A 25037-nucleotide genomic window follows, 5' to 3' on the forward strand; every position below is an offset into this window, starting at 1 on the left:
ATGATTATCACTCAACTCTAGCTTGTAGGTTGCACATAAGTTTGATGTCAATGTCCCGTGAGTATGACTATAGCTATGCATACTGATACAACAGTGATCGATTCATAGAGGACTCTTGAGACCCTCATATATCAGCATATGTCTACTGATAAGTGACAGAATAGACTACTCACTTATTATACTACATCGTTGGCGGACTCAGCCTAGTACTCGCCCTGAAACCAATCATGGACTTGTTTCGTTGCTCTGAGATCCACTAACTCTCCTGGTTTTGCCTGGTATCAGTGCGCTGTCTCCGAATTTTCCCTCGTTTCTCCTCTAATTCTTTCCATGGATCTTCCAGGAAACTATCCTTCCAGAACCCTTTTTCACTTCCTCCATGACCAAAAACATTTCCATTCCTATTTCCATGTATATTTCTAGGGCCGCCGCCTCGCCCACCGCGGTCTGAGTGATTGTTCTGACGGAGATGCGGTGGGACGTTTCTACTAGACGAAGCTGATGAGTCGTTGGGCGAGTTAGGGTGTGATCGCTATCAAATATGGGCGTCAGCTACTTCCTCACCTTCCGTTCGCCCTCTCATTGCGATGTATCACGGTTCCCTTCGTCGTTCATCAGAAAAGGGGGTGTAGATGACTCACCTTCATACCGCCAACAAATTCGTGCTGTTCGGCATTGATGTTATCATTCTGAGCACCCAGCCTCTGCCCATATCCACTATCGCTATGGACTGCTCCACCTCGACCTCTACCCCTTCCACTGCCACTGCCACCTCGCCCTCGTCCTCTGCCAACTCCTCTCGATCCTCCGTTCGTCTGATGTGCTGCTTGAGGTGGTTTGTTGGGTAACGCTGAAGGCTGTTTACCGAAAGACAGCGGAAGGCCACCGGTACCAAGGTCCATCTTGCTGCTTGTCCTCCTTATGCAATCCCTTATCAACTTCGACGTTGTGAAGTGAATTTTCGACAGCTCTTGGCTCTTATCGCTTATCGGGGTGGCATGCTTGACAATCAGAGATCTCTGATTTCGAACGCATGAGCTCTGTCAACTCGTTTATCTTATCGAATGTTATTGCCGGTTGAGGTTGAGGTTGTACGTGATGTGGCATTGTATTCTCCCCAACCAAGGGGGACCCGCGGAGAAATGAACAGGGTATAGTGAAAATGAAACCGAGTTAGCTCCGATACAGCCAGCGCATTAGGATATCATCGGCTCAACCGGAACCACAACCGTCACTCACCACTCATAGTGACTGTCTGACACTCATCTTTATCCGGTGCTTACCACCTTATCCTTCTCCTCACGTCGACATCCAGTCAGTCACTGACCTCTTCACGCGTCTTGGCAGTCCTTTGGTCTTACAGCCAGGAGGATCCTATCCAATCAACTTGTATTCACCGACCATCATTACGGCGCGCGTGTAAAACAATATGTCCGACTCGCAAGGACCTATATCATCGCTTTCGTCCACCATAAAATCCACTGCAGGCTCGATAGCTTCCACGGTGAAGCCAGCCGAGAACGAGCTGGCAAGATGGAGAAGGACGTTTGACAGGTTCGCCAAAGAGGAAGTGGAAGGCAAAAAGTAAGCTTAGCTTTTTACCAGTCAATTATACTTGAAATGGCTGGGACGGAGAAATGAGCACTGGTTGATCTGTCGCCCGCCAATGATCAGGTATTTGAATCCGACGCAATTCATCGATGCTATCGCTCCGACGGACGAGGGCTTCAGCAAGATCAAGAAAGAACAATATACCAATTGTAAGGCTTGTAACTCAGACACCTTGAAAAAGTTGAGTAAGCAAGCTGACCAGTTTGGGGATGCTCAGTGTTCAAAGTAGCGGATAATTCAAGAAGGGGTTTGGTGTCATGGGAGGACTTTGTCGTATTTGAGACGTTGCTGAAACGAGTGGGTGTCCTCATCAAGCTTGTTGAAGAACACGTGAAAATTGGTGCTAATCGACTCTGTTGCAGCCGGATGCCGATTATCAGCTCGCCTTCCTGGTCTTCGATACGTGAGTTCACTGTCTTCTGCCCGCATAAACCTGCTGTTGACGTTTTATCTGTAGTGATGCCTCCGGAACGATCGAATTCGACGAATTCAAAGCTGTTCTGTCCGCCAACACCGCTGCAAGTGGTATACGTGGGTTGACCGCGGCCTCCTGAGACTTGCAACCTTCTAAAGAGCTGACATTTCTCGCCAGCTTTCAACTTCGATTGCGACTGGATGAAGCTGTATGTCGGTCAAAGGGGCGGTAGACATGTTTTGGGATGTGCGTATATTCTCATTCCATCTGGCCGGCCCATTAGATTTTCGGGCTGACGGGACATGCGAGGGTAGACCATGAGTTCACACAACTCATAAAAGGATACCAAGGAGAAAGATTACGACAGTCTTTCCACCATTTCGATTCAGATAACGATGGATATATCAGCCCGGAGGAGTTCCAGAAGATAATCGTGGAGATTGCGGGCCACAAGCTGTCTGATTCGGTTCTGGAGAGATTACCCACACTGTGTACCATGAACCCTGGAAGGAAAATAAGTTATTCGGAAGTTATTGCTTTCCACAACAGTGAGTCTACCTGAGTTTCATGTCATATCCCGCTTCAATGATATGAGAGATGACGCTGAACAACTGTCTATTGCAGTCATCCGAGGTATGCCGGTATCCCTTTGGATTAGCTGGAGTCCGAGGGGCGAACGCTGATCCTATGTCGCAGAGATGGATGCTGTTGAGCGTATCATCGAACACGCTGTTAGAAGATCGAAAGACGGTAGAATCGACGTATCGGATTTCTTGGATGAGGCTGCGTCTAGTATGCGTTATGGAATGTTCACTCCCATGGAGGTTAGTGATACCATACATTCTTGTCTATCTTTTTGAAGACAAGCTGATCAACCGCTTAGGCCCAAATCATCTGGCATTTCGCTACCCGAGGAAGTGCTTCTACGAGTGCTCGACTTGGTCTGGCTGATTTCCAAGCTTTGCTGGACGCTAAGGTGAGCAAAGCCGCCTACGCCTTACTTCACGGAATCATTGTGGTTTTGCTAAATCTCCTTGGCGTCTCAGTGGCAACCGCCCGAAGCTGCTCTCCAACCTGAAGTCACAGCTTCCAGAAGTGTCCTTTCGCAATTGGGTCAATCCGCTTATGGATTCTTCTTGGGTGGTATCGCTGGTGGTATCGGAGCTTACGTCGTGTACCCAATCGATCTTGTCAAGACCAGGTAAGTCCTCTCCGCTTTTTCTGAGCTTGACTTTTGGTTTCCCCAAACTGAATTTATTCCTTGGGAAGGCTTCAAAATCAACGATCTACAGTGGTTGGAGAAGTCCTGTATCGAAACGCTGCCGACTGCGTACGAAAAGTATACGCGAATGAAGGAGGTGTCAGAGCCTTCTACCGAGGTGTCATGCCCCAATTAGTCGGTGTAGCCCCGGAGAAAGCTATCAAATTGACTGTCAATGATTTCGTGAGGAAGAAGGCTACGGATCCTGAGACTGGTCGAATCCCATTGTATATGGAGATCTTCGCTGGTGGTATGGCTGGTGGCTGTCAAGTTGTAAGTACCGCTCAGAATTCCCTCCGATTTGGATTATCGAGATGCTGATCGTAGTGTTTAGGCTGTGACGAATCCACTTGGTTCGTGATGCTTCTATCCGGGATGGAATCTCTATGGGCCGCAATTGCTGACTATTCTCTTGCAGAAATAACGAAGATCCGATTGCAGATGGTGGGTTCGCACAGTCTGCGAAGTCATTGCTCAGCTGATTCTGAAACATGATCAGGCGGGTGAAATCGCACGAGCTGAAGGAGGAGCTGCTCCTCGTGGTGCTTTGCATATCATAAAACAACTTGGTCTCGTTGGGCTCTACAAGGGAGCCATCGCTTGTTTCTGGAGGTGAGTTGCGTGGGCCAGTATGTAGGAAGGGATTGAGTGCTGACCCGAGGCTCGACGTCAGGGATGTTCCTTTCGTAAGTGCAAGCTCAAAACATGCGGTGTCGATTACGGGTTGTATGGTGGATATTGACTGACAGGAAACATCTCTATAGTCCATGATCTACTTTACCTCGTGAGTCATGCCAACTGAAACTTCATACTTCCAAAGTACCAGAAGCTGATACACGAAGATGGTATTTGCAGATACGCTCACTTGAAAAAGGATCTTTTCCACGAAGGCCGACGAGGAAAGGTATTGAGTTTCGGAGAATTACTCACTGCTGCCGGTATCGCTGGTATGCCCGCTGCATACCTCACAACACCCGCGGATGTGGTCAAGACTCGACTTCAGTCGCAAGCTAGAGCCGGACAAACAGTGTACAAAGGCCCGGTGGATGGATTCAGGAAGATTTTGCAAGAGGAGGGAGTCAAAGGTGAGTGATTTTGGTACAAGCATCGAATGGGCCGCCATAGCCATATTCTTGCCTATCCACTGGCTCTGAGAAGCCTCTTCCGCGCTCAAAGTCCTTGCCGGTTTTTGTCCATCTTCTTCCGTTTCGCCTCTTTCCCATCTCTCCTCGCCTTGCTTCCTCCTCCGCCCCCTCCCTCGCCTCCTTTTTTGTCCACTTCACTTCCGTCTCCCCACCCTCTCCCTCCTCACCCCTCTCTTCCCCCTCTCATTTTCCTCACCTTTCTTTCCCTTTCCCTTTTCCTTCTCCCTTTTCCCTATTTTCTACTTGCGTTCTCACTGACCCTCCACTGTACAAGGGAGGTCTCGCGCGAGTCATCAGATCATCGCCTCAGTTCGCCGTCACATTAGCGATGTACGAAGTCTTATCGAAAACATTCCCTTACCCCTTCGCCCCTGCTGCACCTATCGCTCCTACATCAAGACCAAGTCTAGGATCTTCCCAAGATATCTCCAGAGTAAGAGCCAGAAACGCACTTAGGATCTTGTTAGATTGCAGTTCGAGATTCGGTATGGTCGATAGCGCTAGTGCTTCCAAGGGTGTAGCTATCTTACCGAAAGTCTTCAAATCATAAACTCAGAAGAAAGAGAACAGGGAGCTTGCTTTGCCCTGCAGTACTTTGGGATGGATCATCTTGCTACCACACTTACGTACAAAAGGGCATACCTATCATATGCATATCATACTCGATTACAAAACAAGATTGTTGTGCGTGCAGACCTGTCAGAATAACCGGATACCTCGATGCATGTCTATTCTTGTTTATAGAGGATGAAGGCGTAACTATTATATGGGGTATATGAACATTATGATATTTTTGATTTTCCGTCTCATATTAAACTGACTGAAGGTAGACTCCGTTCTCACATGGCATGAGCACCACCTGCTCCGCCCTTGGTAAGCATATTGTGGTTTCTGATGAACGCGCCGAAGATCAGAGCAAGAATGCACGCCGCAATGATAGGGATGAAGGACTTGGTAATACTGATGATGTACGCCTCGATCACTGGGGGTTGATCAGCTACAGGGAGTTGGTAGATGGCAGAGACGGATTGTCGGACAGTTTCGAAGTCTACGTTGGGGGCGAGTTTCTTGATTTGCGTGTTGAGGAAGACGGATTGCACGGTGTTGATGATTCCGATACCGATAGCGGCACCTGTAAGTTGGAAGAACGAGACTACACCGGTAGCTTGAGGAAGAAGTGCTGGTCGGTCGTGATATTCCGCTTGAACGGCAATGAGCACGTTTTGGAAGGAAAGACCAATACCGAAACCGGCCAAGATCTGGTAACCGATGATTCGGGCGTTGGACATCTCAGCGTCGATGGTGTAGAGGAGACCGAAACCGATAGCTGAGATAGGGGGACCGATAAGCAAGAAGGGGTAATATCTTCCGAACTTGGTGGTGATTCCTCCAGAGATGAAGATGGCCACACAGATCGATAACATGAAAGCGATGATGTCGATACCGGATTTCTCGGGGGAGTGGGCTCGACCGGCCTGGTAGAAGAGCGGAAGTTGATAGGTACCTCCCAACATGGCTAACATGAAGAAGAACATGGCACCTGCACATGCGACGACGGATCGGTTCTTGAGCAAAGAAAGAGGAATAAGAGCGTGTTTGTCGTAGTAAACTTGCCAAGAGCCGAAAGCGATGATGAGCAGACCACCAAGGATGAAAAGGAGGATGATCCGCCAGTTGCCCCAAGCGTATTCGTTACCGCCCCAAGCCAAAGCCAAGAGGAGACAGGTGATAGTGAGGAAGATGAGGGCAGTACCGAGCCAATCCATTCGCCTAAGCTTTCCAAGGAGAGTTCGGTCGTGAGGAGTGTTCTCGTTGACGGCGGGATCTCGAGCGGGAAGGAGGAATACAACGGCGGCAGCGGCGACACCACCGAAGGGTAAGTTGATCCAGAAACACCATCTCCAAGAGACTCGCTCGGTGAAGACACCACCTAAAAGAGGACCAACGACGGACGAGATGACGAAGACGATACCGAAGGATGCCATGAAAGCGGCTCGTTGGTCCACTCGAGTGACAACGGCAATGACAGCGAGAATGGATACAAACATTCCGGAGGCGCCTGCGTAAAGAATTAGCATATGAGACAATCGATCCTGTGAGATACACTCACCGATACCTTGGACAGCTCGTCCACCAATCAAGGTAGTCATATCTTTAGCAACGGCGCAAATGAGCGAACCGAGCTCGAAGAAGAAGACGGCACCGAGTAACATCCATTTGGCCTTGAGCACGGTGAGAAGTTGACCGACAAGGAGAATGAGACCACATTGCGTAAGGAAGTAACCAGTGATAATCCAAGAGACTTGATCGAAAGCTTGGAATTCGGACACGATTTGGGGGATAGCAGTGGATACGATCGACTGGTCTATATTCTGCAGTTAGCAGGTATCCGAGTAAATTTTGAAAGCTGGAAAACGGCGTACCAAGAGCAAACATCTAACATTGTTTATAATCAGCACCGTTCGTTTGCACTGCTTGAGAAAGGCGGAACACTCACAAATACACTCAACATGAGCGATAAGAACACCAAGTAGAGTCTGGCTCCGCTCAGTAAACCGGAATCATCTTCAGATGTTTCGCCTTTCTCAGCATCAATCTTATCCGATTTTTCATTCGAATGTTGAGTATCGTTGAGCGTCAACTCTTGACTCGCTGTGCGACTCAACATTGGTGATTCACCATACTGGACGGCTTCAGAGGCGAGACCCTTTTCAACGCTCTCCATGACTGTGGGATTGTGCTCGGGCACGTGAAGATTGTTATTCGCACCGTCGTGCGTTGTGGTCATGATGAGTAAAGAATGAGTGGATGTGGTAGATTGATATTATAATTATAGAGTGAGAGCGTAGATGTTGAGAAGAGATGATAGGGAGGAAAGTGATGTGATTTGCGGGTGGGTTATAAGTGTTTTGGTTATGATGATTTGTGCCGATTCAACTTGTCAGTGAGTCAGTGTGTGATGGTGTGAGCGTATGGTGTTGTTTTTGAATTTATCCATCGCCGTCGGTGTAAATTGTAAAACCAAGTTGACTGTATGCACGGATCCGATCTCCCCCATCCCATTCATACTAACATAGTAAAACTCACTCAGGCACCGAAGTGATCGTGCTATAGGTATTAGACGCGGGGATTTATTTCATCAAACGCGTGTAACGGGTATTTCACCTCGGCCTCCGTGTGGATCTGAAATCGAATCTATTCAGTTCTCCTTCAGGTTTGGTGCCAAGCCTCTCGCCTTTCTACCTTTCTGCCCGTCGGTCATCCCGGTCAAAACAATCTACTAATTCTCATTCCCCCTAACATGGCGCCCAAGAACGTGATTATTCCAAGTAGGGAGTCGTGCTTCCCAGTGACCGTGAGGTTGTGTATCACACTTTCGCCGAATGCAACTAGTGCGGGACCCGGACAGATACCTATCAATCCCCACCCGACTCCGAAGGCTGCTGAACCAAGTATCAATTTTGATCCTACATCCTTTCGCGTTGGGACGCGCCAGCTTTCCCAAGGGAATCTTGCTTTGGCTGTGTGTTTGAGACGAGCATAATGTATCCCGTTGAGCAGGACACCGCTGAGCATGATCAACGCGAGGGAAGGGTCGAACTGTGTGAGGTCGAAGAGTCGGAGAAAGCCTAACACCTTTGCAGGGTCACTCATACCTGACATGGATAGCCCGATCGAGAACATCAGGCCCGAGAGCACGTAGGGCGTCGAACGAAAGGACGCGGTCGAAAGGACGTATCGGCTGAGAGCTGCATAAGCGATTTTGAGTCCGGCAATTAGACCAATAAACACAGCTATAGCCGCAAAGGATGGTTGATCCAGGGTGTAAGCGTAAGCGGGAATGGCCGGATCCGAAAGGTTTGAACTTGGGCCCAAGGGGAACAACTTCGCGGAAAGGACTGCCGTTGCGAAGAATGTGATAGTTGCGATGAGTGAGCGAGGCGAAAGTCTGGATACGCCGCAGAGCATATGTCCACTTGTACATCCTGATCCAAGCTATGTGCAAATGCGATGCAATGCAATTCAATCCGTCAGTCGAGACTGAAAAATCAGGTTGATCGAAGACTTGACTTACTCGACTCCCAAATCCAACAAGCGCTCCTGCTAATCCCAGTCTACCGAGCCCAATCTGCGCAATCGAGTGAAGCGCATTTCCAGGATAATACGCTTGGAGACCTGTAGCATAGCTAAAGGCTGGACCAGCTAACAGACCGACGATGATACCCCATTGCCATCTTTCGTGACTTCCAAATACCGCGCCATCGACGATCCCTGATACTCCGAAAACGCGGCCAGTGTCTTCAAGCAACGATGAAGTGGAGAAATGTAGTAGGAGACCACCCAAGAATGTCTGAATCGGCGTGAAAGGCATTTTCAGATATACAATATATACACACAAGAAGAGCCTTTGTGCCAAGCTGCTGATTCAGCTGAAGAAGACGAAGAAGATGGCCCGCGAATGCATGCTTATGAATGGTCTTGTTATATAAATGGGAGCCGGCCAGTGACCCTGAGCCAGTTCATTCTACGGTGTTTGACCGCGAATATTCTCTACGAATCGTGAGTTAGGTCTTCTGGATGGTTCTCACTTACTGCTGGCATGAAAGCGATACTCCGAATCGCTGGCGAATCATTCCAACAGACCGACTCCTGTACAAAGAGTTCATTCGGAAGAGCAATCGACAATTATCTTATCGACCGCAATTCCAACAATTCCTGCCATGCCGTCATAACATTTCCGATCGTCACGTTCACCTAATTTATCTATCAATCCGTCTAGACATATGGCTGATTCATACGACATCTTGTGCTCGTGCAGCTACGCACTGTTTCAGCTACTCGTACAGGTCACCTCGATCACATTCACAGACCGAACCTGCATGTCCTCCACCTGTATAGGTGTCATGCATGGCGCCGTCAGAGCTATATATACCGTCAGCGGATCGTCGGTTCCGTACGGGCCGATTGGTGTGGAGGCAAGTCACCTGGCTGAGGATGTATAAGTAGCTCGCATGGGCATAGGAACGATCAATACGCCCAGTCCTTTAATTCGCATGGGTTTGCGTTGTGTGATATACTATGTCGAACAAGCTAAGTCTGCAAAGCACAGTCAAGTTCCATACGGGGAGGGAGATGCCTCGGCTGGGGTTCGGGTCGGGAGGCCTGAAGGGCGATGTAGGCATTGATGCTGTTTCGTATGCCATGAAAACGGGCTATCTCATGGGTGAGTCAAACGTGCCGGGGATCACTATTTTTTTCTTCGCCTCGTGATGTCGTATGCTGATCGGTACGTCATTATTAACTCGCAGTCGACACGGCTCAGATGTATGGTAATGAAGAGGGTGAGTGTACTGGCTGAAACAGTGTTGTTCGATCGAATATGGGCGAGAGGGAGGGTGGACGGGAGGGAGGGAGGAGGGAAGGAGGGGAAGGGTGAAGGTGAGGGGAGGGGAAGGAGGATGAAGGAGGAAGGAAGGGGGTGGAAGGAAATGAGGGTTGGAAAGGAAGGAAGGAGGGAAGTCGAAAAAGGAAAGCCCAGTCAGGCGTTGACCGACAGAACCTATTCATCTGTACGAAATGGCAACCGCCCGTCGAAGGATCAGATGCTCGCCCGACCCCGGAACAAGTCCGAGACGAAGCTCGACAGTCGGTAGCGAGGCTCGACAAGTCGAGATTCGAGAAAGAATACCTCGATCTCATGATTATACATCATCCAAGACCCGATCCGGAGGGTAGAGCGAACCACTGGAAAGGCCTCGCTTTGGCTCAGAAGGAAGGTTGGGTCAAAGATATTGGTGTTTCGAACTTGTAAGTGCAAGACACCCTCATTGTCACTACATGCCATGCTCCATCGGGGACAAGCAACTGACCTTTAGAAGAGTCTCACTGACAAAGCTGGACTGATGGGCGATAGCAATATCAAACACCTCGAAGCGCTTCCTGCACCTCTACCAGCCGTAAACCAGATCGAGCTGCACCCATGGTGTCAGCAGCGCGAAGTCGTGGAGTATTGTAAATCCAAGGGGATTGTCCTCCAGGCGTTCTGCCCGTTGGTCAGAATTAGAAAAGATAAATTCGAAGATCCTGTTGTTGTGAAGATCTCAAAGAAGCACAACAAAGGGGTAGCTCACGTATTACTTCGATGGAGTTTGCAGAAGGGGTAAGTCAAAGCTCTTCCACGTGCCTTTGAACGATACCCACGATAGCGTCCACAGGATCAAGCTCACACAATGTACTTGTGGTCCCTCCAGCTTCGTTCCTATTCCCAAAGCCTCGTCGCCTGCTAGGATCGACGCCAACAAGGATCTGTATGACTTCGAGCTAGATGAGCAAGATATGAAAGAGCTAGACGGATTGGACCAAGGTGCCGCTGGCCGAGTGTCCGGGATTGATCCAGCGCATCTTCCAGACTAGTGTTTGTACCTGACACTTCAATTGAAGTCTCACGAAATGCATTTGTGTGGTGTGAGGGACTAAGAGTCATACACAACATGCTATATAGCTACTCTTTCTTGAGCCTTGAAAGCCATACTCATAGCTATGACAACAGTCACACACGTAGCAGCAAGTACGAAGAAGATATTCCCCTCTTTCTCGTCTTTGCCTCCGCTCATCCATCGTTGGAGGGGCAAGAAGATCGCGCCCATACAGAAGTTGAGAGACCAGTTGACAGCGAGACCTATACTTCCTGCTGCGGTGACGGCGTGCTTGGGCATAACTTCAGGTAAGACGACCCAAGTGACGGGTCCCAGACCGACCGAAAAGGCAATCACGAATGAGAATACGCCGATCACGGAGAGCGCTTGCGCATCGTAGTTGATTCCGAAGGCGAGGACGACGGCGGCGATGGACATGAAACATGTTGGATATATGAGTAAGCGGCGCGAACCGAGGCGCTAGATATGTAAGACATTCAGATAAGTCTGTTGCTATCCTGCACGAGGGGGAGTAAAGTGGGGTCAACTCACCTCGATGAGGAATGCTGGTAAACATGTGATAGGGATTTTAGTGATGATTATGAATAAAGCGATGAGACGGGAATTTGACTGGAATACGGGGGTCAAAATCCGAGTCGAGAAGTACATGACTGCGACGTGTTTACGGATGAGCACGGCTGAGTGCGAAGCGAAGATGGAGGAATGCGGCGTACCTGGGGAGACTCCGCAGAACTGCTGGGACAGCTGCGTAATGAGAACGACAAGTACTAAATGGTGACATGGAATACCTCATCAGCTTCTAGACTTCTGGTGAGAAGAGTTCATGTGAGAGAAGTAATGCTCACAGCCCCGAGTAACGAGTGGATCCTTGGACAATAAAAGCTCCTTGATCGAAAGAGGCTTTTGCCCGTCAGAAGGAAGTAGACTTGTCTCCTCATCATTCTCTTCGTCCCCAACGACGATCTCGGCTTTCTCTTCCAGTCGTACAGCCAGACTACCCAGTAGCTGTATCACAGCAATCCCGATGGAGACGGTGAAGACGTATCTCCATACGTAAGGTTTAGCGAAGGGGAACGACAAGCTCTGAGCGATCAACATCCCGATAACGATGAATATCTGGTTCATTATCCCCAGAGCTCTCTTTATTGAGGGCGGCGCGATCTCCGATAAGACCAGTGGTACAGTCACAGTCGAGAGTCCACAGCCTAGACCAATGAGGATACTACATGACGTCAACCTTTGTCAGCATGAGGTATTCTCATTGAGCAGATCGGCCATGGCTTACCGAGCCGCAACCATCACCCCCATGCTATCTGCGAGTCCCATAATTGCCGAGCCGACGAGCACGCATAGCGCAGAAACTCGTAGTGTACCGATACGTCCCACGCGATGTGTTACGCTATTAGCTGCCAGAGAGCCGAGCAGGCCTCCTAGAGTGAAGATGGACGTGACCAAACCAAACTCCGCGGGCTAACACAGCGGGCATTAGCAATCGCCCGTCCCACTTCATACTCGCAGACGTTGTCAGGGAGAACTCACACTCATTTGGATGCAGTCTTTGAGACCGGGTGAAGCCAGAGCCAGAGAATGCGGTGTGACTGCTCCGCCGGCACCTCCACATGTGACGGGACCTTGGACACCGTTCAAACTGGTGATAGCGAACCCATATTGGGTCGTATGTAGTGCTGCCCAGATGGCGGTGAGGGCTGTGCGTAATGACATTTTGTCGATCTTCGGCTCCGAGGCGTCTGATATCTGTACGCCATTAGGATGCAGAGGATGGATAAGTGGGAGATATCGTCCTTCGTGATGTTACTTCTAGCTTGATTTCTTCTTTCGCGATGACCGCGAGCAATGCGAAATATTTAGGTAAACCAGCATGAAAATGGTAATCTGGAAATACCGAAAATAGGAACATCGTCTGTTGTTGTTCGGCGCCGGACCGGCAATCAGGATATCATATCTACCTCTGTCAGATTCAGGAAACACCGGCGCCGGTTTGTGGAGGACCCCATGTGGATGACGTCGGGTACACGCGAAGACGAGTATTAGCAGGTGGTATAATAGGACACAGACTGCTATGCCGAGTGTACACGTTGAGCATAGTCATCACAAGAAAGAGTCCCCAATCACAACGAAGGAAGATGTGGTCGAAGATTTTGGTAGCAGGTACTCTGCTGACTTCGGCGTTGGCTGGAGTGATAGACTTGACTGTGCCTTCAGCTGGAGAATTGTTGTCTGAGCTGGATGCAGTGTTACATCCGCAAAGCGAACCCCATCTCATATCTTACAATGAGAATTATCTGGATCCGGAAACTCAGACCAACAGGAAACACTGTACCCTTCGAGCGAGGGGCGACGAGAAAGACGACTCGGACAATCTCGTGACTGCTGTAAAGAAATGTGGGAAAGGCGGTATCATCAAACTACCTGACGCGAATTAGTGGGTCGACCCTTCGAATTCATGTGAAAACAGCATAAACTGATGTTCTCAAATGGGTAGCACCATAGGAAAACCTCTGGATATTTACCTTGAAAATGCTGTTCTTGACATACATGGATGGTTGTCATTCACAACCGACATACCGTACTGGATCGAGCACCGAATCTATTTCCCCTTCCAGAATCAATCGCTCGCCTTCGTGATCCGTGGCCACGACTACGTGATCAACGGTAATGATAAAGGTGGAATAGATGGAAACGGTCAAGTATGGTACGACTACGCCAAAGATTTCGGTAACAAGTATGGACGACCCATGTCGCTCACCATAAAGGATTCTAAAAACGTTGTAGTCAAGAATTTCAGCATCATCCAACCTCAGTTCTGGGCTTCTTTGGTATGGGGATCCGAGAACGTCCTTTTCAAGGACTTTTACGTGAATGCGACGTCCTTCAACCCGGAATCATCCTCGGACGAGAAGAATTGGCTCCAGAACACCGACGGATCCGACACGTACCAAAGTTATAATGTGACGTACGAGAATATGGTCTATCAAGGTGGAGATGACTGCATCGCCCTGAAACCTAATAGCACGCTGATCGTCGCGAAGAACGTGACTTGTGTGGGAGGTACGGGTATTGCATTTGGATCGATAGCTCAGTATCCCGGAGTGAAGGATATCATCGAGGACGTGTATATGGAGAACTTGAACTTGTACCCCTCAGACCAGTGTCCAGGATATCAAGGTGTCTACTTCAAATCTTGGATCGGGTGAGTCCTTGGTCGTCACCCCCATTCCATCCAAACTCAAGTGCTGATGATCACGCAGAGTACCTGTAGGTCATGAGCCGAATGGTGGAGGCGGTGGATACGGCTATGCAAGAAATATCACCGTGAAAGATGTGTACATGGAAGACATCTGGCATCCCGTGGTGGTCCAGACCGAGTAGGTCGTATACTTTCATGTCTATGTGCGTGTACTCACGAATGATATAGCTTGACATACCTCGACATCGACCGAAGTCAATATACCGACACAAGCCTGTTCGAGTGGTCTGATATCCATTTGAAGAATTTCACCGGTACTGGACTGGGTAACCGACTTGTTTGGATGAACTGCGCCAAGGCGACACCTTGTTTCGACTGGACTTTCGAAGACATTGATCTGAAGCCTGGAAAGACAGATCACCCAGAGATCTCTTACACCTGTAACAATGTTGTTCTTGGCGGTAAGGACGGCTTAAACCAATGTCATCCAAGTAATTCCACGCTCGAGACCAATGCAGGAGGGTCCATATGATCTGCTTGACTCCATCAATAGTCCATCACGTCTGATAACTGTCTTCAAATTGTGGACCACTCTTCTCCGTACATATGTATCTATGCATACTGTATCGTCTTCATTGCTAGCACTACATGAATTGATATCTCCTTCGTACCAGCTTCAGCTGCGATCGGTGTAGTTACGTAATCAGGCGGACCGATTTTTACCGGGTTGTTGTGGTAGCTCAGTTTGTTTGATCGTCATATCCAATATCCATCCAAATGATCATCCTTGGAATGTCTTTGGTCATGATCAAATAAGAAGCATCCGGAATCTGATCACATCACAGAGTAGTAGACGCAAGATGTCAGCATTCCAATCATTCCCTCAGCAGGCGTCCGGCTTTCCGCCGCCGGAGCCAAGTGGCCAAACGCCCGGCTCAGATGATGATGGCGACGAAGAACGAGATCAATCCAACAACAAGGCTAATGGCGCTGCTCCCAGTAATCGTGAGTGGACGGTCCAGTCCATTGTCCGAATGATTGACTTGAAATTCTGCGCTGACTATGCGATAACATACAGGTGCATGTGTGAGTACAAGAAGATTGAAGAAGAAGGGCCGAAGAGGGCAGTCATGCTGAATATGGCCTGTCTCAGGATTATTGCCATCGGATGAAGATGAAATGCATAGGGAAGGAGAACCCGCCTTGTAATCGTTGTCGGCAGAGCAAGCATCCTTGCACATTCGACGGACCGAGAAAGTCCAAGTCGTCTAAGGTGGAAGAGTGAGTCTCATTTACTTAATAGCCAGCTAACTCCGAGCAGCCGACTACGGCTTGTCGAAGCGCAAATCGGATCCATGCAAGGCAATCTGCAAGAGTTGTTGCAGCTGCAGCGGGGAGCAGCAGCCAACGCGGAAAGTGAGTCAAACATCCATCCGCTCGCCTGAGCAGGCCCGTTATTTGCTAAACATCGACAATTAGGTCAACGTAACACGTCCCCCTTTGATTCGTTGTACCGAAATTCTCAATCTAGCAGCAGGTCTATGGACCCTTCTCAACATCCTAATCCTCATCATCCGTCGGCCCCGCCCATGCCCAGATCTCTAGGTCCTCCTCCCTGGGGCGCTCCACCTCAGATCCGCAGTGCGACTTCTCCTGGCTCTTCGGACGAAGATGAACCCATAGACCCCTTGAAGTCAGCCTACGCGGCTGCGCCATGGGCGAACATGCTCCACCTCGCCGAGGCTGCGAGACTCAAGGCAGACCATCATATAGGTGGTGACGATGATCACACTTTCCGCCCCAAGGTGATCTCGCCGCGGTTTGAGGGGGCCGAAGAGACTCAGAAAGGAAGTAGGAAGAGGCAGAAGACGACAAATGCGAAGGGCGACGATCGGGGGGCGATACATATCAGTTTGAATGAGAGAGGGCACAATGGCTCGCCGGATCCAGTCGACTTGGGATGGTGTACGCTTGAACGGGGAAAGCAATTATTTGACATGTGAGTCTCATCACGTTGCTGTCAAGAAAGAGAAATGCTGATATATGGGCAGCTTCTTTGAGCGCTGTGGGTGTTACATGCCCTGCTTCGATCCTGAACACGATACTTGGGACAGGTGAGTGCTCTTTCTACTACTTTAACTATCACTCTGACAAAAGCCGCAGTCTTCGACGTCGATCGCCATTTGCAATCACCACTATCATAGCTGTTGCCGCCAAGTGTGAGGATGCAGCCGGTAAGTCTGTCTTGTAGGACATTCCGGATTTCGCTGACATCCGTAACAGGTCCAGCCAGCGATCTTCAGTTGAAAAGTCGCGAGCATGCGGAGAACATGGGTGAGTGTGGAAGTCTCGACATGACGCAATATGCTAACACCGCGCAGCGATGAACTCGCTATTCACACCCGTATCAAAGATCGAGATTGTCCAGGCGATGAGTGAGTTTAACGGTCAGCTGGAAATCGCTGACATCTTGCAGTCTTGCTCGCATCTTGGGGAGAGACTTTTTGGAGACCGGGTGGTAAGCATGCTTTCGAGCTCAACACCTTATGGTGGGCTGAATTCCGTTTTCAGGTCACGCAATCCGAATGGCTATGGACATGGGTCTGCATAAATCCTTAGCATATCTGGTAGAAGCTGGTATGGGTTCGGGTAAAACGCCGGAGCAAGTCGAGGCGGATAGACCGATAGTAGCGGGTGCTAGAGTTTGGCTTACTGTAAGCAGCGTTCCAGCCTGTGTCTCATGTCGTGGGCTCACCTGTGTATCGCATATAGTTGTATAAGATGGAGTACGAGTGAGTCCAAGATCTCCGATAGACTACCCTCGCGCGAATGACGCTGACAACTTCACCCAGGATGGCCTTTGCATATGGCCGCCCTGGTCTCTTCTGTTCCGAAATCACCATCAAAGATTCCCGCGACTTCCTCCGGCACCCCCTCGCTCTACCGACAGACGCCAGACTCGTCTCTTCCTGCGAAAGTCTCATGATGCGATTGCCGCTTCACCAACCTTTGGCCATGGCTCCCAGCAACGCCGCTCAGCCATACCCAAATATGGATGGAAAGCTTCGTGAAGCGAACCGTGCGATTACCGACTGGTACAATTATTGGGATACATACTATGCGCGAAACGGAGTTCCGAAGGATCATTTCTTGCGAGAAACCCTCATTACTGGTGGAGCGGGCGCGTTCCTCTCGTCCAATTCTTACGTACTGCATGAGATTCGGAGTCGCCGTGATGTCGCTTTCTTGTCTGATGAGAGGAGGCAATGGCTACAGGAAGCTGGAAGGAAGGCTCAGCAACTGGTCAACATCTGTCTCAGAGGTCAACAGTATGCGAATTCGATACAATACGCCAACCTCTTGACGCATTATAACATCGTCTATGCTGCGCGTTTCCTCATTCGAATGGCTACGCTAGTGCCGGAATCATGTAATTTGAGGCAGATCGGAAAGGACGTAGAGCAGGTAGCGGTTATGCTAGCCAAAGGTGAGTGCCTGGCGATGACCAATAGTGCTGACATAATAGTGCCCGGCTTTATGTTTGCCCATATCCTCCGAGGTGTGGTGAAGAAAGCTCGAAATGACCAAGTCTTACCTCCTGCATCCCGTGCACCCTCTCGAATCGGATCTCCCACTCGGAACCACATGACCCTCACGATGTCTGACCAGAGCTCTTGGTCTTCGGGTCTCACGCCGAATACCACCAGCTTCGTCCCCACCATATCCGGTGGTCCAGATCTGTCAATCAATCTGGACAATCTCGATCCGACCGCCACTGCTGGCGACCAAGGTCTATCTTCTCACATGGACTTCTTATATGCTGAGCAGCTGTTCGCTAATACCACGGAGCCTAATCAACCCTTGGTAAGCCGATCAATGCAGCAAGAGTGAGATCCAGCAGCTGATTAGCAACCGGTCGTAGACACTTGATACGCAGCCTAACCCGGTAAACGGCCAAATGGATCAAATGTTCAGTATTGACACTTGGTTCCCCTTTCCACCGCTTGGTAAGCCTCTTTACCCCGCCCGAGTCGATAGTATAGCTTGTGAGATTAACTCGGACCGTCACAGAGAACGATCTCAGTCCGCTTCTGGTCACCGGCGGCGATACCTCGACTACTCAAGCAGGTTCAACGAATGCCAGCGAAGGTCGCCACTCATGGTGGTGAGGTTGATCAGTCTTGATGGGCTGCATGCAGGATCCTGGACATGCAGGTAAATACAACTAGGTCAGCCATGCTACAGTCACACAGTCTATGAGCCGCCGATATCAGGATTGCCAAAATTGAAAGCGGAACCACCCATATTTTGCGCATTTGGATTTTGAGGATTTGGCAGACCGGAGAACATATCTTGGTCCCACCCCATCCCTACTCCCATTCTCAATCCCAGCTCGAAGTTGCTCAGCGACTGATCCTGAGTGGGAATGTTGAACAAGCCGAACAGATCGGGCTCTGTATCTTGCTCAGCTCCCATAGTCTCCCAGCCGGCGTTCTGTGATTGTGATGAGGGTGCGAATGATTGTTGGAACGTCGATGCAGAGACGCCCTAACCAAATCAATCAAGCTAAGCTATGTATGGAAATTTCCTTCATTGTGGGAGACTACTCACACTGGTCATAGACCTCAACAGCGCGTCTAGCTCATTGCTGCTTTTCTCGACACCGAACGGATCGGGCGAATCCTCCTTTGCCGCCGAGCTTTCTTTCCGACTTGGTGAAGATGAACTCGGAGGAGGTGCCCAACCCAACTTGCGCAACTCCTCTATCATGCGTGGATCTCTTAGCATCTCCTTGATCGGACCACTTGACTCTGCTTGGATCAGTTCCGTTTCCGTTTCGCCGCGACCGCTGACTTGCTCATCATTGGAGGGGGCATCGTCCGGTAAGAGAGACCATTCGTCCATCAATCTCTGTAGAATCACGGCGCTATGTTTGGAACACAGAAAGCCGTCGCCCATCTTGTGCAGTGCTTCGATGCACATCTTGACGCAGGTCAAGCTTGTGGATAGCTTTTTGGATTCTCGGGATCTCGAATTAGACGTTGCGTCGAGTAGATGAATCGTTCCTGCGGTGAACACCATCTGGGTCATAGATATTGGCCCGTAGCGCAAACCGACTGAGCGATCGTACAGCTACAGCATTAATTCGATCAGTTAGCGATTAAGGAGCATCGATACCGAGACAAACGGCTTTGCTCACCGAGACCATTTGCAATATCCTATTTGCTGACTGATCACATCGTTTGACCGATCCGCTCATCTTCCCTTCCCTACTCTCGGTTGGCTGGCCCGGACGTATGTACCATGGTCGATGTAACAGAATGACGATGAAGTGATACATCCCGTGAAGCAGGATAATATGAGCCGGTGGTATTCTCGACTGAGCGGATCGCGCAACAGCGGCGGTTATTCGTAATGCAGAAGGCAGTGACCCGTACCATTCTTCGAGCAGAACGCTGTCATGAAACGGATCGTCAGTATGGCGAACCCCAGTATGTTTGGATGACAAGCTTACTTCAGTTCGGAAGCACTGTTTTGCACTTTATCCGAAGAGGTGTTCAGCCTCAGCGAGTAGCTAGAAGGGATGTCAGCGAAGAAGCAGAACATGTATGAGGTTCAACGCCTACACAGTGTTCAGCACCTTTTCTGCTAGTTGGAACAGTTTGCAGGTGAAGACGAAAGTAGTGCTAATCCAGCTTTTCATTGGTTCAGCATTGTTCGGTATGCTCCAAGGCAGTTCGTCCTCTTCCTCGTCGATGCTTGGTAAAGGGGTTTCATTGTTCGACATTGATAGACTGACACCTCGACCAACGTAGAAGCTCCATAATCTAACGCCAGAAATTTCAGCCAAAGCGCCAACATTTTCTCCGTCATGGAAGACCAGCTTACTTGTCTTGGATATAGCTGATGTAGAACACATGGTCTCTTGCCTTTCTCGTTGCAGGCTCGATTGAACCATTCTCCACCCATCGGGAACAGTTTATACCTAGGCCCACTGCAAGGCAAGTGTGTCAGTTGAAAGGGATTAAGGGCGATGATGGGGCAAATGGGTGATTGCTCATGCTGCTCACATGCTTGAACCAAACGCAGAGCGATACCTGCGTAGATATAGCCCATTGTATGTCTTCCAGAGCATGAGTGACAGCTGCCAAGCATCATCAGACCGGTGACCGTGCTCAGCATCGGCTGCTGCACTTCAACCTCCATGAGCGACTTGGCTCGGCTGATCATCCGATCAGAAAGCTCGCGGCGATTCGATAGGATATGATTGGGCAGAAGTGTCAGGCCGAGAGCCAGGATGGAGTAGTGTAGTAAAGGGCTGTAATATGCGGTGCGAGTGTCAAATCGAATGAATGTATGGGTATGCGACCAAGCACCCTCGGTCAAATCTCGTCGGAATTCGCGTTCCTGTACGAAATAACACCATCTGCACCATGGCTTGATTAGTTTCGGGCTCCCTCTCTTTATATTGCAATTATATGAGAGAGCAAGACGTAGAGAGTAAGGAGAGGAAGGAACATACGAGTTGAAATAGGTGAAGAACGCCGTGAGCGCTTCTTCGTGTATTTGAGGAGACAACAATAGCTCTGGCAAGTCCTCGACTCGATTCATCACTGAAAGATTGTTAAAGGGCGGGTCGTTCCCAAAGAGACTTTGTGAGGGGGCCATAGTGGACACAGGAGAATGTCGAGGTAAAGGAGCAGAAGTTGAGGGAGAAGGTAGATGCTTGAATACGCTCGTCGGACCATATTCCGTCAATTCTCCAGTAGTATCATCCAGCTGGCACTCTATCAGCGTACGGCACTAGAAATCATGCACGTGAGAGACTCACTCTCAGCCTATCTGTGCCGTTGCCCCAATGCTTGACGTCTTCTTCCCGATCGCTCTCCTCCTGCTCCTCGTCCAGTACAGGGGGCGTATCCACCTCCCCAGCACTGACACCGTATTCCTCTAGCATCTTCTCCAGCAGTTTGACTCGGGCGGTCAGCGCAGCGACATACCCTCTCGCAGCTGGTCGTCGTCCATCGTGGTCTGCCGAGTACACACACTCCTCTTGAGAGGTGATACAAGCAGCTGATGCGACACATCCCGTCAGCTTGAGCGCCGTGCTTGGAGATGTGAGCGGTGAAAGGGAACTCAAATTCAAACTCACTGCAAGTGGGTTTCAACCCGTCACACCTGCATCTCCGCCTTCTACACCCATTGCATGCCTGTGAGATATGGCTCAGCTTCCTTCTTGATACCTGCGGCCCTGCCTGGCTGCTCCCTGAGGCTGATGCCGGTTCCTCGGCGTCAAGTTGAGAAGCGGTACGAGCTTTGGCTTTGCCCTTCATCATGCCGGACGCTCATGCGAGGATGACGACCAAGTAGAAGGTCAATCGAAGAAGAAAACCTCAGACCTGGGTCAGAAGCTTCGACAGCTGCCTCGGGCGATGTATGAAAGATCACAGCATGGTATGTGCTCGCTCCAGGTGTAGATGTCATGGACATAGCGATAACGAGTGGATCAGTTGTTTTGGTTCGGGTTTTATCCGGAATACATCTCCCGATCATTCGGTGCCTGGAAGGTCGGTTGTCCGGTAGAGGCCTGCTCCAGCAAGAGCTCAAGAGCTTAAGAACATCTCAACGCAAGGGCATCTACAAGTATATGCATACGTCTATGACATGGCTGGGTCTATGGCTCTATTCTGAAGATTCTCTTCGTATCAATAAATGACTGCTAGTCGCTATTGCAGACCAATAGCTGTATCAAACGGAATTAGCTCATTCACTTCATTCCGTCACTCTATGGTGGATTAGAAGGACTCACACGTTGACAAACACAGTCTGCGTCTCATCAATAATCAAAGCCGGACCATTCACTTGATCGCCCTTGTTGAGAGACCCAAGCTCGTATACCGGTACCTCCTCCCTCTTGCCGTCTTGCCCGTACCACACATATGCTTCCTGGTGGAAATCAGCCGTCTTCGTGTCCACCTCTTTCAGCTTGAGCGTTTTGAGCTCCGCAAACGCTGATGGTCCAAGCGAGTCAAACGTTTTACCTATTCCCCGAACCTGAGTGAACTCAATCAGCCACGGTCCATATAATGATTTGAACCAATGGCGGACATACCTTCACATCATCCACGACTATATTCTTGTTCAACAAAAACCCAAATTCCTCCTTATATGCCCGTTTGAATTCGTCCTCGAAATCCCCTTTGCCGTTAGCCGTTTCCAAAACCATCAGGGCGGTATCTGATCCGTCAAATCGCATGTTGAGTAGCCTTTCCACTTGTATCTTGTCATCATCGAATCCGGAATCCTTCAGAACCTTTTTCACTTTCTCAGACAGATTATCGAGCCTCGAGAACAGAGAGGATTGGGTTGAGGAGTTGTAGGTATCTGAGGCTGGCTCTTGTTGCTCATACACCCTGTACGACAAGTCAAGGAGGTCAGTGCTTGTCAGCAATGTATCACATACCGATCGGCTAAGGCGAGTCCATAAGCTGAGAGGATAGAGGAGTATTTGTGAATGAGTACACGGTCGATACCGAGCAACTGAGAACAACGTCAATCACTCTGCCTGCTTGAGATTCCGCGAAAGCTTACCTCGGCAATCTCGCATGCGTGTTGGCCACCTGCTCCCCCGAACGACGCCAAGATGTGCTCAGCTGTCTTGAAGCCTCGCGCTTCGGTCAACGTCCTGATAGGGCGTGCCATCGTCTCATTGGCCACCTTTTTTTCGCTTCATCAGCGACACAACCCAATGCAGCTGGACCTTGACATACCTTGACGAAGCCATAGACCTGAAATACACCACTGAGTCAGCATGCAGCCTAGCGAAAGCATGTCTCACTTACAATCTCGTCAATAGACTTATCCGTACCAGTCTCATCGCGGATGGCCTTGGCAAGCTCTTCGAATTTGGTCCTAGAAGCTTCGGGATCTAAATCCTGATCCTCATTCGGACCAAAGCATTTTGGGAAGCTGCGTGACATCAGCAGTGTCCCATACATGACCGTTACTTACTATTTCGGGACCAAACGACCCAGAAACAGATTTCCATCTGTCAAAGCGAGGGGTCCGGCTTTCCTATAACACGCTGGACCAGGATGTGCTCCGGCCGACTCTGCAATAATAGAGAATCAAATCAGCATTCACAAACAGAGGGACCGAGACATAAAGGTTATTAGACAGTGCTTACCGGGACCAGCCCGTAGAAGACCGTTTTTATACGTCAAACAACTGCCTCCGCCCGCAGCGACCTGAACAAGGGTTGTAAGCCTGGGCTCGAGGAAAAAGGGTTAAGATATATTTACGGTATTGATATCCAGCTGCGGGGTGAACATGGATATTCCAGCGGTGGTCGTCTCCCATACACTCTCGTATCTTCCAGCATACCTCGATACATCCGTCGAAGTACCGCCGACGTCAAGTCTACGAATCACTCAGCGCCAGAGTCTTGCCATGAGTACTGCATAGAGACCCACCCTATCACAGGTGCCCTTTCCTCCTCGTCCCAAGACGTCAATGCGCACCCTACTACCCCGCCCGCAGGACCAGATAAGATGGATTTCAAACCAGAGAAGTTCTACGGCGTCATGGTATCAGTCACAGGTACATTGCGCAAGAGGTTTAAGGTACTCACGTTCAGATCCACGAGACCACCGTCGGACCCCATGAACTCTACATGCAGATCACCGTTCTCCCCACCTTCAAATCCAGCATAGAAGCCTTTTAAGTAATCTTGCAGGACTGGCGTGAGATATGCGTCGCATGTCGTGGATTGACCTCGATTCGTCATCTTGATCATGGGAAGGAGTTGAGAAGAAAGGGATATGTGAGGGAATCCAACTTGTTCTGCGATTGTTCCTATCGCTAGCTCGTGATCTGGGAATGTGTATCTAAGGTCATCTCTTCTCAGCTCAAGCCAAACTCAAAGACGGCGTAAAAGTCACGAGTGAGCAAGGCAGACTGCTATCGACCTATAGCCATCTTCATATAATGACTGTAAGTCTTTCTTGATGACCTTCAGATCTGTTGGGAGGTCAGCTTTGTCAAAGGGCGTCTCGCGACCTTGCTGTCAGGCTGACCTGGCTCCCTAATAACCTTTATAGCTTCACCACTAAGACCCTTCACGATTCTGCCCGGTATGAGTTTCTCTTGTTCCTCTGATCCCAACCCCGAATAAGCTTTCTTTATCGACCCATCTTCATTGAAGATCAGTGCGTTCTTCTCTGCATGCGGATCAGACGAGTACCCAACTACCGAAGCAGAATCAGCGACAAGCGGCTCCTGGACCTGGCGGATAGATGATTGACAGACTTACCTAAGGTGACTCGCTCGTCAACTTCGACAGCTTTGGTATACAGGGGCTTCGCTCGTTTAATGTTGAGGTCAAATATCCGCGGTCGAGCCTGATTTCCAATCTCCAGCAGATCTTTGAATCCCTTAGTGATGATCAAAGCGTGCTTTTGGCCTTTGCGCTCCAACAATGCATTTGTAGCTACTGTCGTCGAGAGTCGAACGTACTCTATGTGACCCAAATTGTCAGTCAAGCTAATTTGCATCGGGGAAACAACTCACCAAGCTTGTCTACTGGAAGCGGCTTGCCTCGAGGGTACTTCTCACCCGTAATCCTTTCCAGAGCTCGCCTTACTCCCTCTGTCGGCGCATCTTTGTAATTGCCTGGATCCTGCGATAAAAGCTTCAAGATGAATTCCTCCCGCTTCGAATCGTCATCAGCATTCGATGAAGATGTCGATTTGGGTAATGTCGATACGTGTACATCGGTGAATGTGCCGCCCTGCACTCCGTCTGCATCAGTATATGTCTTTCTGTCACACATGTGAGATGGACTCACTCGATCAATGGAGATCCGTATAGAGCGATCAGGCACTTGAGACATCCTGATTGCGCCTGCAGTGAAGAAGTCTTGATCAGGGCAAGGTCAAAATCGTGGTCCCTGCTCGAAATT

At 49.7% G+C, this 25037-nt stretch overlaps 10 protein-coding genes across 10 annotated transcripts; 4 read left to right on the forward strand and 6 right to left on the reverse strand.

The window, feature by feature from the left end:
- Positions 1 to 256: 256 nt before the first annotated feature.
- Positions 257 to 902, reverse strand: I303_101172 (uncharacterized protein; the record flags this gene model as incomplete). Its single annotated transcript, XM_018404540.1, has 2 exons — positions 257 to 532; positions 642 to 902. 2 exons carry the CDS (start codon positions 900 to 902, stop codon positions 257 to 259), a joined length of 537 nt encoding a protein of 178 aa, XP_018267194.1.
- A 527-nt stretch (positions 903 to 1429) lies between these two features.
- Positions 1430 to 4982, forward strand: I303_101173 (uncharacterized protein; the record flags this gene model as incomplete). Its single annotated transcript, XM_065968283.1, has 18 exons — positions 1430 to 1584; positions 1675 to 1760; positions 1829 to 1908; positions 1974 to 2014; positions 2069 to 2142; positions 2204 to 2272; positions 2341 to 2574; positions 2723 to 2850; positions 2910 to 3002; positions 3073 to 3227; positions 3296 to 3560; positions 3622 to 3640; positions 3706 to 3731; positions 3787 to 3899; positions 3961 to 3973; positions 4052 to 4071; positions 4143 to 4372; positions 4759 to 4982. The coding sequence occupies 18 exons, from the start codon at positions 1430 to 1432 to the stop codon at positions 4980 to 4982; spliced, it is 2025 nt and encodes a 674-aa protein (XP_065824355.1).
- Positions 4983 to 5271: 289 nt separating this feature from the next.
- Positions 5272 to 7220, reverse strand: I303_101174 (uncharacterized protein; the record flags this gene model as incomplete). Its single annotated transcript, XM_065968284.1, has 3 exons — positions 5272 to 6491; positions 6543 to 6804; positions 6930 to 7220. 3 exons carry the CDS (start codon positions 7218 to 7220, stop codon positions 5272 to 5274), a joined length of 1773 nt encoding a protein of 590 aa, XP_065824356.1.
- A 479-nt stretch (positions 7221 to 7699) lies between these two features.
- I303_101175 (uncharacterized protein) lies at positions 7700 to 8804 on the reverse strand (the record flags this gene model as incomplete). Its single annotated transcript, XM_018404543.1, has 2 exons — positions 7700 to 8428; positions 8508 to 8804. 2 exons carry the CDS (start codon positions 8802 to 8804, stop codon positions 7700 to 7702), a joined length of 1026 nt encoding a protein of 341 aa, XP_018267197.1.
- Positions 8805 to 9511: 707 nt separating this feature from the next.
- On the forward strand, positions 9512 to 10846 carry I303_101176 (uncharacterized protein; the record flags this gene model as incomplete). Its single annotated transcript, XM_065968285.1, has 5 exons — positions 9512 to 9656; positions 9742 to 9774; positions 9937 to 10240; positions 10347 to 10592; positions 10684 to 10846. The coding sequence occupies 5 exons, from the start codon at positions 9512 to 9514 to the stop codon at positions 10844 to 10846; spliced, it is 891 nt and encodes a 296-aa protein (XP_065824357.1).
- An 80-nt stretch (positions 10847 to 10926) lies between these two features.
- Positions 10927 to 12591, reverse strand: I303_101177 (uncharacterized protein; the record flags this gene model as incomplete). The annotated part of the gene is made up of 6 exons (XM_018404545.1): positions 10927 to 11328; positions 11401 to 11519; positions 11583 to 11636; positions 11715 to 12091; positions 12155 to 12339; positions 12409 to 12591. The coding sequence occupies 6 exons, from the start codon at positions 12589 to 12591 to the stop codon at positions 10927 to 10929; spliced, it is 1320 nt and encodes a 439-aa protein (XP_018267199.1).
- Positions 12592 to 13013: 422 nt separating this feature from the next.
- I303_101178 (uncharacterized protein) lies at positions 13014 to 14609 on the forward strand (the record flags this gene model as incomplete). The annotated part of the gene is made up of 4 exons (XM_018404546.1): positions 13014 to 13312; positions 13373 to 14080; positions 14139 to 14255; positions 14306 to 14609. The coding sequence occupies 4 exons, from the start codon at positions 13014 to 13016 to the stop codon at positions 14607 to 14609; spliced, it is 1428 nt and encodes a 475-aa protein (XP_018267200.1).
- A 328-nt stretch (positions 14610 to 14937) lies between these two features.
- On the forward strand, positions 14938 to 18246 carry I303_101179 (uncharacterized protein; the record flags this gene model as incomplete). The annotated part of the gene is made up of 14 exons (XM_065968286.1): positions 14938 to 15082; positions 15156 to 15163; positions 15385 to 15493; positions 15557 to 16076; positions 16129 to 16191; positions 16241 to 16311; positions 16361 to 16411; positions 16459 to 16512; positions 16575 to 16595; positions 16649 to 16791; positions 16850 to 16869; positions 16930 to 17941; positions 18000 to 18084; positions 18149 to 18246. The coding sequence occupies 14 exons, from the start codon at positions 14938 to 14940 to the stop codon at positions 18244 to 18246; spliced, it is 2400 nt and encodes a 799-aa protein (XP_065824358.1).
- Positions 18247 to 18331: 85 nt separating this feature from the next.
- On the reverse strand, positions 18332 to 21411 carry I303_101180 (uncharacterized protein; the record flags this gene model as incomplete). The annotated part of the gene is made up of 10 exons (XM_018404548.2): positions 18332 to 18625; positions 18689 to 19210; positions 19278 to 19533; positions 19593 to 19652; positions 19705 to 19905; positions 19967 to 20072; positions 20149 to 20504; positions 20601 to 20857; positions 20910 to 21151; positions 21231 to 21411. 10 exons carry the CDS (start codon positions 21409 to 21411, stop codon positions 18332 to 18334), a joined length of 2475 nt encoding a protein of 824 aa, XP_018267202.2.
- A 349-nt stretch (positions 21412 to 21760) lies between these two features.
- I303_101181 (uncharacterized protein) lies at positions 21761 to 24968 on the reverse strand (the record flags this gene model as incomplete). Its single annotated transcript, XM_018404549.1, has 17 exons — positions 21761 to 21821; positions 21888 to 22132; positions 22191 to 22491; positions 22542 to 22618; positions 22670 to 22795; positions 22849 to 22866; positions 22921 to 23047; positions 23090 to 23189; positions 23265 to 23325; positions 23380 to 23497; positions 23551 to 23651; positions 23709 to 23964; positions 24019 to 24097; positions 24154 to 24324; positions 24390 to 24593; positions 24647 to 24866; positions 24924 to 24968. The coding sequence occupies 17 exons, from the start codon at positions 24966 to 24968 to the stop codon at positions 21761 to 21763; spliced, it is 2310 nt and encodes a 769-aa protein (XP_018267203.1).
- Positions 24969 to 25037: the final 69 nt, after the last annotated feature.

Source organism: Kwoniella dejecticola, chromosome 1 (assembly GCF_000512565.2).
Source record: "Kwoniella dejecticola CBS 10117 chromosome 1, complete sequence".
NCBI classification, from domain to species: domain Eukaryota; kingdom Fungi; phylum Basidiomycota; class Tremellomycetes; order Tremellales; family Cryptococcaceae; genus Kwoniella; species Kwoniella dejecticola.